General features: G+C 39.9%; 1 protein-coding gene across 1 annotated transcript in view; it reads left to right on the forward strand.

Moving 5' to 3' along the window:
* LOC136982601 (BAG family molecular chaperone regulator 2) overlaps positions 1-13,757 on the forward strand; it is a 36,192-nt gene that overhangs the window by 5,157 nt on the left and 17,278 nt on the right. Inside the window, exon 2 of the mRNA XM_067279142.1 lies at positions 8,440-8,749. Coding sequence (XP_067135243.1) covers positions 8,440-8,749 — 310 coding nt within the window. The remainder of the gene's footprint in view (positions 1-8,439; positions 8,750-13,757) is intronic.

A 13,757-nucleotide genomic window follows, 5' to 3' on the forward strand; every position in this document is an offset into this window, starting at 1 on the left:
GCGGCGGCGTAAATAAAATTCATGGCCATCCGTCTAGGGAAATTTCCCGGTTCGGACCACTAGAAAGTCGCATTCCGTAAGACGAAAGACGTCGTCCTCGGAAACGGTTTTCTACGTGGCGTTACCGCAGCCGGGAGGAAAAAGCGCGCGATATTTATCGGAAATGTCGCCGTAAAAACGGCGAAATAAGAAACGATCCGTCTATTTTTTTGCAGGCAAAATTGCGGAGGCCGACGGCAAAGAAATTACGCCAATTCGTCTTTTTTAAGCCGGGTATCCGCGCGCCCGACCTAGAAAGACCCGACCCGCAACCGGGAGGGGCGACGGGGCGACGGGACGAACGGTACAACGGAGCAAGGGACAAAGAGGAATCGAGACCTTTTGTTCTTAAGAGGAATTAATTCTTCCGCTTTTAAGAACGCGTCGGTCCTTCGCAAATTTGCTTCTTACGTAATTGTCGCGTCGGGTGGAAGAAAAGTTTACCGGAGGATGGATCCACCCACGGGCACTCGGGTCTTTCCACTCCCCTCTTTCCCCTTCGTCCTTCGCGCCAACGAAACGGTTCGACGTCGTTTTCTAGTAATTGGGCCGATGCATCGACCGGAATGTTAACGAAGTCGAAATTTTTGATAAAAATAATAAATGGATCTGGGTTTTGTTTTATCCACAAAAGCGGCTCCGAGACGACCGCGTCTCGTTTGTTCAATTCATTATTTTGCATTTTCGAAACTACGTGTCATTTCGTCCGGATGGCCCGCCGCTCCGGAGTTCTCCGGCCGGTCGAGAACCCTCCGGAATCTTCGAATGCGCCACCGCCCGAACTCGTAGAGGGTTGGCTAAAAAGAATACTTCGGCCTCGAAGATGGATGGCGTCGTCGTCCGTCGTTTGTTTATTCTTCTTTGTTCCTACGGAAATCGCTGGCGCGGTGGTTTTTATTCGTTTATTTCCGACGATAACGTTTGTATTTTATTTCGGTTCGGGTGACGGGACGAACCGACTAACTGCTACGGTGACCGAAGCTTGGATACTCGTTTATAATAAACTATACCCAGTGGTGTAGCGTAGTGGGGGCGGCAGGGGCGGCCCGCCCCGGGCGGCACTTTTAGGGGGCGGCATTTTTTCACAGTAAATAATAATAATATCTTGTAAAAATTTGAACCATTTCGTTTCATATTTTTGTCGCACCTACGATTCGGACCGATTGAAATGAGAACGGAATTTTTCATTACTTATTTTGTGACGAAACTGGGGAATCCCCTTTCTTTAAATGAATGTATAATAATGGCATCTTGCTCATTGTAGCGACTGATAACACCGTCTGTACTGACTTGTAGGGATTCCCCGTATTTTATTTAAGGGGGCAAAATTTTAAGGGGAGCGAAATTTTCTTCCGCCCCGGGCGGCTGACATCCACGCTACGCCACTGACTATACCAAACTATTTTATGGCCCGTCGCCCACCGGCCGGGTGTCGCTATCGACCTGGCGTACTTTTGAAAATAATACGCTAGCTGCTCAATCGCGGACTATATCACGCCATATTAAATTCCTTTTATATTTCAATGTTGATTGTATTTATTTTCGTTACAGTTAAATAACTATAAGGATATTTACGAATCGGTATATAGAATATCCGTAAATTACGTAACGCCGTCGCACATATACATCTCCAAAATTACGTAACGCGCTTCGATCCACAACCTGAATTGAACTAAGGAATAATATACAGTACGGACTATCGAAAGTTACGTTATTTTATTTTATTAATCGCGTACAAAGAAGTGACAAACGGTACTGTTCGCTATGCAACTAACGAGATCCTGCATTACGTAACGTTTTTGTATACATTCCATACCTCGTAACTCGTAACGATTATTCGCGTGCCATCCATCCTACGATTATAAAAGAAACAATAATTTCAAACTAATTGCGCTGATTGGCCGTGCGCTAGACGGATGCTTAATATAAATTATCGACTGTAAAAAGTTTTAATGAACAAAACAACTGCACTATAACGGAATGGGATGGGAGATAGGTCGGATGGCCGAGCGGTCAAGGTTAGCAGCCTACCGCCCTGGGGGACCCGGGATCGAATCCGGACGGGTCGAGAAATCCCCAGGAATTTTTCGGGGGGTGGTCCGTCCGGATATGTCGGTCCCCGTCCCTCACCACCCGGCCGCCCCATTGTGGGCCTGGCCGAACCCATAATGGGCTTGCTATAAGAGGCCCTCTTAGTGCCCACTGGGCGGAAAGAGTTACAAAAAAAAAAAAAAAAAAAAGAATGGGATGGGATATGCCGCCATTGTTATTGCCCGGAATTGAAATCATTTTCTTCTCGAGCCATTGTAAACACGAAAATAATTAGGAAAATATTTAATAAATAGTTAACGACTGTCGAAATATACACAGATTTCGACAAACTTTTAAGCCAAAATGCGCTGTAAGTACTTGGAAAATCTTCGATTAAATCTTGGAAGTCAGCGAGAAATAACGGCCGAACTTCCGGTTTGCTAGAGTGCGATGTTAGACTCGTATGATGGGCAGAATATAAATCACGTGTCATAGATGAAAATAATTTTGATTGGCTGTGTGTGGCGTGTTCGATGTTTATTCCTTTATATATACAGATTATCGGTATTCCTGTACAGCATGAAATTACCTCCTCCCACTAAATGCAAACGGATCCAATAACAGTTAAAGTGCAAAGTCAACGATAAAGAATAAAGTGCAAGGCTAAAAACAGTAAAAAGTAACGTATTTGTAATACACTTTTCACACTTGATTTGTAAGGTTAAAATTGTAATACAAAAGTTGTAAATTTAGAAGTGAAGAAACATCGCGATAAGAAAAAGCACTACTACGGCACTAGACAAAAGGCAAAAAAGAAGTAGCGATTGACAAGGTAAATTTCCTGTGGCTTTTTGGGTAAAATCAAAGCCGTAAAACTCATTTAGAAATATGGGCACAAAGTTACACTTATTTTGTAAATATATATCGATATTAAATTTAATATTAGGCATTCGGCTGTCGATAAATTAGGCGACACGCGTAAATATTACAATTAGGTTTATCAAAGTTGAAAAGGTTAGGAGGTGACAGACAACAGACAGAATTCGCGAGAAACAAACATGAAAATATCAGAGAAAATAATTGATAGCGAGGTTGCGGCCGAGTTTTCATCGCGAAAACGTGAAGATGTTCAGTCGTTCGGACGTTCAGCGCCACCTTCCTGTAAGCCTAGAGGTTTGACAAACGTCATTTCAATCTTCTAGGCTTACGGGAAGGCGGCGCTGAACGTCCGACGTTCACGTTTTCGCGTTTAAAACTTCGGCCTCAACCTCGCTATTATTTGAAAAGTGATCCGTATTGAATAGGTTATGATGGCCCGCATGTGATCCAAGTTGCTAACCTTAACATCCGAAAGACTTGATATAAGACTTGTTTAAATAAAAAAAATAATCTTGTAAAAACGCGAGAATAATTGCTTTTGTGTGATCCCGTATAAAAACTAGTGAAACCATTGTTTTAATACAAAGTTAAAAAATATCTACATGCGTTATCCTCGATTCGTAGCCATGCTCTTTACATTTCACTATCGCCACCACAAAATGCGATGGCAGCCGTGGGAGAGAATAAGGATGGCGGCAAACAGTGGCCGAATGGATAAAACTACTGAATACTGGTAGTTGGCGGTGGGGTCGCACCTGGTCACTATCGGACCACGGCCACGTGGAATTTTCCGGGTTTTCTTCACGTTGGTAACACCTAAATAGGGGCCAGTTTCCATAAGTCTTCCCGGAGACATCGTCTCTCGGCGGATCGTCTGTATCGTGTTGCCGTAAATGAATAAAACCAAAAGTGACTTAATTTGACCCTTTTTAAAATCGAATTTTAGGTATTTTTCAATATTTTTTGCATAATTTCATACAAAATAAATATCTATCCACTTTTACCTAGTGTTTATATTTATAAGCAAGCATAATGAATTTTTCTGTGTGAAATATTAATATACATCACATAAAGTTCGGTAGAGGCAAGCCGTCAAGTAAGCGAGCGAACGAACGAAGGGCTTAACGAAGCCAACCTTATTATACTGGAATTAGACCACCACCTGTCTCTTCTAATTCACATTTTATTTTAAAAAAAAAGAAACTAAAGATATACGTGTCATCCGGACAAAATATGAGTATGGTCGTCGTCTGCTAATTTATTTCGACCTACGTATCAAATTTCATCGAGTTTCGTCCATTCATTCCTGAGATAAAGATCAATTTTTATTAAAATTCTTTTCTTTTTCGGTCAAAAAAGTTACGTTTCGCGAAATTTCCGCTTGGAACGCGCTCGCCTTTACCTTCGCCATTTTAATTCTAAATTTTTTTTAATTTTACATAACAGAATATTGAACTTATTTAAATTATACTAGTCTATATTAATTTAATGTTCGTAGAGGTGGAAAAAAATCCAGTTTCGCTTGTGGAACTGGAACTGCTTCAAACGCCAAACTATTCCCACGGAAAGGTTTCTCGAAACTGTTTACTCGACTGTTTCTCTTCGGTTTTATATATACAGTGGAGTCCGCATAAGTATATACTGTATGTTTTGTAATTGCAGTAGTGAACCGAAAATCGGAATCAATTGGGGACTGGGGTTGTTCAGATTAGGGATTTGTTCCGATTACGGATTATGTACGAAAAAATATATTAACCTGTCCCATGTTCAAATTTTTCTCCGTTGCGTGTCGCTTCGTGTTGAATTTTCGTCGATTTTAAGCCTAACGAAAATTTTTATAATAATAATCGAGGCTATCGTATCGTTAAAAATTATTTCTGCATTTTGTACAAACAAAATAAATATATTGAAGAATATAAAAATATGAAAATTATACTTTAGAAGTAAATTTAGTATCAAAAACGTTCGATTCAGCACGACACAGTCCGACTGAAAATCGTGCCAATTACCGGCGATTCCGATTACCGGGGTTCCGATTTACGAGTCTCTACTGTATATATATTTGTTATTAAAATTTGATATTCACATTTTGAACTTTTTAAAAGCATATATTGATATTTATATAATAAAGTTTCTTTGTGGTCCGCTGAATATACTTAATTTCTCATTTGGCCCATTAGGAAAAAAGGTTAGACAACCCTGAACTAGCCTATAATATGTAAGGGGCTGTTCACACTGGAAGGGAAGGGAAGGTGGAGCTTCAATGGACGTCGTTTATTTTATGAAATTTTATATGGTTTATGCATTTTATTATATTTATTTCAGTTTCTTTGTATGTTTCGTTTCTACTTACAGTATCTCTCATCCGTAAAGTAATAAAACTTTACGGATGAGAGATACCGGTTTTCAGGGAAATCGGATTTTGTTGGACTTCTGAAGAGAGGAAGAGGTTACGGAAATTCGGACAAGAGGGAAAGGAGCAGAGAAATTTCAAGAAAACACGACTTGTTTTCCCAAATTCTACAAAACTATTTACTATTCAATGTTACCACCAAATTATATGGAAAATCCTGCAATTACTCTTCCCGTCGGATCCGCTATCGATCAAAAATCCTGCATAGCAATTATTGGACTTGCGTTTATTACGATACAAAATGTATTGGTATATACGACGAATATAAATTATGGTAAAATGTCTACGAACTCAAAGTGTTCTTACGAAGATTGTATCCTCATATCGACATCTCTGAAATTTCCGGGAGTACGGCAACAACCAGAGTCGAGTGCGGTGTATACGGAATGGCTTTGGCGTCTCCTTCGCATTTGGTGTCAAATCCGATACAATTCGATACGATCGTAAATAAATACGCATGCTTGAAAATATTTATTTTCAAGCATGCGTAGATCAATCGTTTTCAAATTATTACAGTTTATCTTAGATGTACGCGAAACAAAATAAAGTACGAAACCTTCATTCAACAACTACGTTTCGGCCCACCAGTGCCCAAGCGATCTTCGTACCTCGAACACCGAAAATTCGGTCGGTAGGTTCGGCCTCGCCCGGAAAACTCCACGTGGCCAGCCGCCACGTGGAGTTTTCCGGGTCTTTTCCACGTCTGTAACGCCTAAATAGGGACCAGTTTCCCTTAGAAAGACCTCCCGGAAGGCACCACTCCTAGGCAGATCGCCCAAGCGTTGCGTTCCCATAACAAACAAACGACTACGTTTTACATTCGTAATTATTCGGCTATGGAAAGTCGTGATATCGGGGGAAGTCGAATAATCGCTCCGACGAAAAACCATAACGGTGGTGTACAAACGTACATTTGGCGGTGCATTACGGATTTATTTCACTAATTATTCCAAAGTTAATTTCATCATAAACAGTTTTAAAGAATTATTATCACTTTAAAGCGATAGGAGAAGGAATTGCAATCTGTAATGAACACACCACCAAGAGTGCGTTTGCAAGCCGAAATATAATTTTATTAAAAATGACATTGGCACCGATACCAAACCCGTATCTTAGAAAAATTCTCGACACCACCTTTACGGCTTTTGACTTCGGAGCGACTTCCCCCGATACCACGACTTTCCATAGCCGAATAATTTCGAATGTAAAACGTAGTCGTTGAATGAAGGTTTCGTGTATATATAAGATAAAACGGCAATGATTTGAAAACCATTGATCCTCGCACGCTTGGCGGCAGTTTCTGTACCTGTAAGGTCTACAGGTATGTTTCTGGAGATTTTAAAATTTTATAAACTTATTTTCTACTTTTACAATCTCTATTATACTCTAATATTTTAATTAAACTTAATAATTTATATCGCTTTTCAAAATCATACTTGCTCGTTTTTAATGTACGGGATGATAATGTTAAAGATGATGTCCATAGGTTTATCTAATGATTCTTCATTTTCAGAGTGGTTTGTTTATTTTTCTGTTATAGTGCTTTTTAATTAAATCTTTTTGAACAACAGTTTTTATTAAATACAATTTTGAGAAGAAAGAAAACTATAAAAATATGATGCGCGTGAATCGGTTATTTTTTTCAGTTATGTACATAAAATGTATACGCTTTTTTAAATATATACAAGATGATAGTAAAAAATATTATTTTATTAAAGATTTTAATAAATATGATTATAATCGCAGTTAGTATAGTTACTTAATCTGTCTGATAACCGGGACCGTGGAAAGGCATGGGTAGCGAACACCGATAACGACTATGGGGCAGCAAAAATCCAAAATTATTACACGTGCGAAGTAATAAATTCATAATAAAAGGACACAAGACTTTAGAAAATTTTATTTTTTCAAGAAAACCCAGGTAAAGACTGCGTTTTCTCGAAGATGGTCTTATTGATCATCATAATTATGGCTTGCACATAAATTCAACTTCAAAATACAGCCATTCGCAGTGCCGCTATCGCCACAATATTTTTTTCAGCACAAAATATTACGTTTAGAATTCATTTCTTTAATAAAACGAATTTGAAGAAAACTGGCATTGCAAGCTTCAAATATACGCGTATTCTTTAAAATCCCGTAAATTTACAGATAACTAAATGTAAAGCGGAGAAGTTCGTTTTCCCGCTCGATTTTTGAAAATTCCAGCATTCACGAAGTTTTTCGTCGGGCACGCCAATGTCCGATTGCTATATATTTCACTTTTTGTTTAAGTATGTTCAAACTTTATTACGTCGTTTTTCGTGGAAACGAAGAACTCGCCCATCCAGGGCGAAACAACCCTAGTTGTTTTTTTTTTTTTTTTAACATTTCCGCCTTGCGGACACTAAGAGGGCCTCTTTTAGTGAGACAGTTGTGGGTTCGGCCTTGTGGGCCCGACATATTCGGACAGACCACCCCGTTCACTTTCGTACGTTAACATATCTTAATACACGCTAACGACAACGATCCGAAAACACGATAGAATTCGGACGGTTTACGCACTTCGGTGGTCACCGATTCAGTGACCCGGTTATCAGACCGATTTCGACCGACGGCGGCATAAATAAAATTCGCGTCTCGTTTGCATCCACCCGGGAGGAGAAGACGGAGGTTTTACCGAATAAAACTTCTACATAAACCGACGAGAGAGAGAATTTTTGCATCCGCCATTTTAAATTTATACGGCGCCTTCTATATACATCGTCTACGGCGGTGGAAGGCGACGGCCAATGGCCGCGGGCCTTCTACGTTCGTTCTAACGGTTTCCGAAGATACTAACAAAATATCGATAATTTTACAACGCAATGCAAATACGGACTTAAATTATTTCGATAATTTAAATTATTTATACGCGCTTATTTCAATCGATAACTTAAATGTAATTAAAAGTTTTAATGGCGTTATCGATAAGGAAACGGAAATCGTAGGGGGAAATTTTAAGCTCTGATTGGTTTGTATTAATAATCGAGGAAGGTTTAAGAAACGAATTTGGTAATTTGGCGGCACACTAATTTCCGTTTATGTTTGGTCGGCAGATATCCCACGAGTGCATTCGGCGAGACGGAGGCGCCGGTTCTCCGGAGCGGCAAAGTTTCAACATGGCCTCGGGCGAGTGTCGTCAGCCGGAATGGAGAGGCGGAAGAGAAGAGAGATCGGAGAGGATGTTCGGCCGATCAGATTCCGTTTCTCGAGTGACGGACAGACTTGTGGAAATGTTGGATCACGTCGAGAAACGTGTGGAGTTGCTCAGGGAACACGCCAGCGCCGTGGAGCAGGAGAGGGACGCGCTGCTCACCATGCTGCAGACCATCGAGTCCAATAAAGACATGAGATTCATCAGCGAAGGTTCGTATTTTTAAATTTACGTCTGCCGTCCGAACTAAAATCGCCTATCGATCGCTCGTATTTCCTACTCGTTTCCTGCGCCGATTAAAATATATTTGTTAACGTTTGTCCGCTTCGCTCTCCTCTCAGAGACGAGACGAAACTAGTTCGTGGATGCCGCGAGCCCTCGGTCTTTACGTTCGAAACGTGTGACAAAGGCCGTTTACTTAGAAAAGTTTTGCTTTAAATTTGAGATAATTTCGGTCTGTCGAATCCTCTTCCACCTATGTTCTCTTCTACCGTTAATTTTTCTTACGTTTCGATCAAAAGACGTTTACCGACGTCCGTCTACCTTTTGTTTTATTTATTTTTTATGTATAATTCTTCGGCTATTTTAAACTTGGTTTTTGTTTTCCTACGCCGAGATTTGACCGGCTCCGCCATCGTATCTTAATTGTCGTAGGCCTAATTCGAAATTAAAAGCCAAAACGTTTACCTGTGTTTACAGCAGAGTTGCTTTGTGCCCGGAAAGGACTAACGACGCCTAACTGATTCTGCTCGATTTTATCCATAGTGCGATGAGATACCGAATGGAAGCACGGCACAGATTACGGATTACGCGTTTTTTTAATCTCCGTGCTCTCCTGTCGAAACACCGTAATTAATTCTCTAGGAATTGTCGCCTTCGTGGATGTGATAATTCCTGCAAAATGGACCGTGAGATGTATTCTGTTTTTATTTTGTTTTCCGTTTTGAGTTTGTTGTATTTAATGTGAATGTCCGTCCGAAACGTAACGATTTACCGGTGCCGTCTAGTCTGCCCGGTTTGCTCCGGAGTGGTCTCTCTCTCCCCGGTTTTTGTGTCGGTGGGACTCCCTTTGATGGAGTGCGGGGCGGCGTGCGGAACTCCGTTGCCTGGCGGCGTGCCGGAAAACTCTGACGTGGGCAACCGTCTCGGAGACTCGCAATGGAGGCAGTCGGAGGATCGGGAGAAGTGCGTATTGCGGTATTGCGTATTGTCGTCAGCCGTATTGTCGACGGTCGGTGTTCGGATTCGGCGATATCTGTCGGCCGGGACGGCGGAAGGAGAATCGGAAAGACGCGTGGGATTTGCGGCCGTCGGATTGGCATCGTAAGGTAGATCGTCTCGGGAGTGCCCGTCGCAGTTCAAAATTATCAGAAGTATGGCGACGGCCTTGGTCGGATCCCTCGGGATCGTCTTCGGCAGAAGAATGTCGGATGCGCCGTGTGGCTGGCGGATCGATCGCTTTCTTCCGTCGTCGCAAAGAGGTGCGAAGAAAGATTGACGGTTTTTTTGCCGACAGTTAAAAATGCGTATTGTGATTTATTTGTTCCCGTCTTGGAGAGTGCTCTTCCGCAGGCTTGGAGAACGGTTCCGACGACAATTACGCGAGCTTGCCGGATTGCATCCTGCCTCGTGGGTGACGGGTGGCTCGTCGACTCGAAGTTGGAAAAGTTATGTGGCTTAGAGACGACGGGAAGACGGGGGTTTGCTTTTTGAAATGCAATGTATGATATTTGGTTAACCTGGCGTCCCGTATGCTACCGAACTCGATAAGCCGGCACGTCTACCTTGTCTTTGGGGGTTATTGGTGCGTCGTTCTTTGTCGTCATCGTTGTCGGCAACCGATATAAATGTCGTGAAAACGGAGGAATACCGGACGATGTGATGATGTGCTAGGTATAACCAGTTAGCTCGTGCATGATTTTTCTAAAGACTTATTCAAAGACATTAGTGCACACGTTTGATATGAGAAGAGAAATATTTAGCACACTTGGAATTGATAATTATCATGTAAACAGCTACAGTACAATACTGTTTGTTTATTTTGATAATTAGAGTAAGTCTGTATTTATACACAATAAAAGTGTACAAAACACAAAGTAAGAATAGTGTGTTCTTGTTTCAAGCTGACCAAAGATAAGAACAGCCTGAAAAAATTGAAATGGCATGTTACACGTCATAAATGGCAGATTTGTACAGTTTTACATTCAAAGATATGTAAAATTGTATATGGGGAATTGAAAAACCTGGAAAACTCCCACTGTCCTATAAGCAGGATGTTCGTTGGTCTCGATGATGCTGTGTTAAATTTCTGGGAAGAAGTGAAAATAATATGACTGGTAAATATACTGTACATACTGATTATTCGACAGAACAATAAAATTGATGATATAAGAATGGAAAATGATATAAAAAATATAGTAAAACTATAATATGATGAATTTTAATATTTCCAAATGTTAATAATTACCTAGTGTTTTAACACTTCTTTCAGTAGTTATCTTCTTAATAATAATAACATTTTTGGCCTCTTCAGTGGCCCATTTCAGGTATTTGACTGGAGAAAATTTGATTGAGCCTCCAAAAGTTTGATGAAATTTTAATACAGCCAATGATGATGCAGTATTCTGTGCATTTGGAAAGTTTAAATTGATCATTGTCCAATGAAATTCAAATTTATAATCCTAAGTATTCAAAAAGTTTTAAAATAGCTTCAAACATTCCATTCAAAATTCAAAATTGGATCAAACAAAAAAAAATATACAAAATTAATATATTATATTATATCCACTTTCTTATTCCTATTCCATATAAACTAAAGTGCCAAATATTAGATACAACAGCACATGCAATGTTGTTACCTTCTACCCATAGAGGAAATGTTTTAAGTTGGAACATTTGCATTTGACACTTTAGAGTAGCAATGGACCATGTAAAGCAGTGATTCTCAAATATTTTTCACGACCCCCAAGGGGGTTGCTGAAAAATTGATGCCAGATCAATTTTTTTCAAATATTTTATAAATTTACTATGGATTCATGTTTAGAAATAATAGAAAAAAATATATATAAATTAATTTTTACTCAAATAAATTGCACATATAAATAATAAAAACAATATAAATATTTTAATACGAGCCTAATATTCATAAATTTGTGTGCTATTGGGGAATTCCCCGAGTTCCACTCTCAGCCTAAACTATGATAGAACAACATTGTCATTTGGAATGGTGTTAGCTAGCAGCGTTGTGTCTGCAGGCAAGTCGAGTTAGAAATACAATAGAGCGTCGATTTTCCGAAAATTGATCGATCGAAAGCTTTTCATTCGGCAAATTTAAATTTTCGCTAGTGCTGTGGCGCTGCAACATTTGGCTATGTCTTGGGCTACTCCAATATTATTTTAGTTGGTATGCATTTTTAGCTGGCAGCACTGGAGTGACCATGAGAGGGTACTCCCTCCAGGATGTTTTCCTACACAGTCATTCTTTGGGGGTCCTTTGAAATTTTTAAGTGCAAATGGGGGTTGCGGACCAAAAAGTTTGAGAAACACTGATGTAAAGGATTCATTGCTGTTCGATTGTGGACAGATTGTTGGAGCAAGAAGAATGGGTTACTCTATCAGTGAGGCTCTTGGATTTTCTTGTATAACAGTTTCAAGGATTTATCAGAAATACTTAAATTCTGGACAGACATCAGAAGCACATGCACACTGTGGGCCCCATGATTGATACAAGAACATGACTGCTGGTGACTAACCAGGTTAGTAACCACACAACAAAGGGCAACTCTGCACCAAATCACATCAGACTTCAACACGGATGCTACTGAACCCATCAGTCAACACACTGTACAAGATATAGCCTACTGCATTCCTTGGGGTTTGGTAGTCACTGACCCATTCTGGTATCACTACCAACACTCAGGAATCAGGCAATGCGCCTCACCTGGGTCAAAGAAAATCAACATTAGCAAGTGGATGACTAATGCAATGTCAGCTGAATCTCATTTTCAAATCTTTTGAGCTGATAGTTGTGTTTGTATGTGGCAAATGACCACATGAAGCCATGAATCCATTGTGTCAGCAAAGTGGTGTGCAAGCTGATGGTGGCTCTATCCTGATTTGGAGTATGTTCTATTGTTGTGAACAGGAACTAATGGTGAGACTTCAGTTTACTTTGACAGATATGACATACTAATCTTGTGGCAGATGTTTTCAACCCCTTTATTCTTGCTACAGTATGTTTCCTTGACTGTAATTGTACCAGCAGGATAATGATACTCCCCACAGGTGGCACAACAGTAGCTGAAAATCTGTCGTGTTCTTGACAGATTTTCAGCTATTCACTTGGCCACCTCAGTCACCAGACTTGAACCCCCTAGAATATTTATGGGACACTGTGCAAATGTCATCAATGCCTTGCAGGACTATCCAACAAATGCAACTGAATTATGGAGATCCATTGAACATGTCTGGATTGTAATACCTGTGCAACAATTCAAACACCTCAGAGTCTATGCTACGTCACGTAACTGCTGTTTTTCGGGCTCATGGAGGAACTATTAATATTAGATAGGTGTGTCTAATATTTTGGGACTTCAGTTTATATAGGTTAAGTAAAACCTGCCAAGTCTGTAGAAGACTTAATTTATCTTTACTGTTAATGCAACCTCCAATTTGTTCTTGTTTGTAAATTTCAATGGCCTCTAATGTTTTGAGTTTAGATTTGTCAAAATTTTGATGTTTTGATGTTTCCAAGTGTGTTACAAGTTATAGAGCTCATAAGACATGAAAAAGTGAAGATATTCAAATACCATGAATAACCTCCTGCCTGATCTTGTTACTTTGGATAAGGGAGCATGATGCAGTGATCTATGGATGCTCCTGAGGAGTGGACTGAACTGTATTATACTATGCAGTAGAGAGTCATTAATTTGAACCCCGGTAACCTGAATCGCCGGTTATCCGAACAATTTTCAGTCGGACTGTGTCGTGCCGAATTGAACGTTTTTGATACTAGATTTACTTCTAAAGTATAATTTTCATGTTTTTATATTCTTCAATATATTTATTTTGTTTGTACAAAATAAAGAAATAATTTTTAACGATACAATAGCCTCGATTATTATTATAAAAATTTTCGTTAGGCTTAAAATCGACGAAAATTCAATACGAAGCGACACGCAACGGAGAAAAATTTGAACATCGGACAGGTTAATATATTTT

Source organism: Centruroides vittatus, unplaced genomic scaffold (genome assembly GCF_030686945.1).
Source record: "Centruroides vittatus isolate TY-2023 unplaced genomic scaffold, ASM3068694v2 contig_854, whole genome shotgun sequence".
Lineage (NCBI taxonomy): Eukaryota > Metazoa > Arthropoda > Arachnida > Scorpiones > Buthidae > Centruroides > Centruroides vittatus.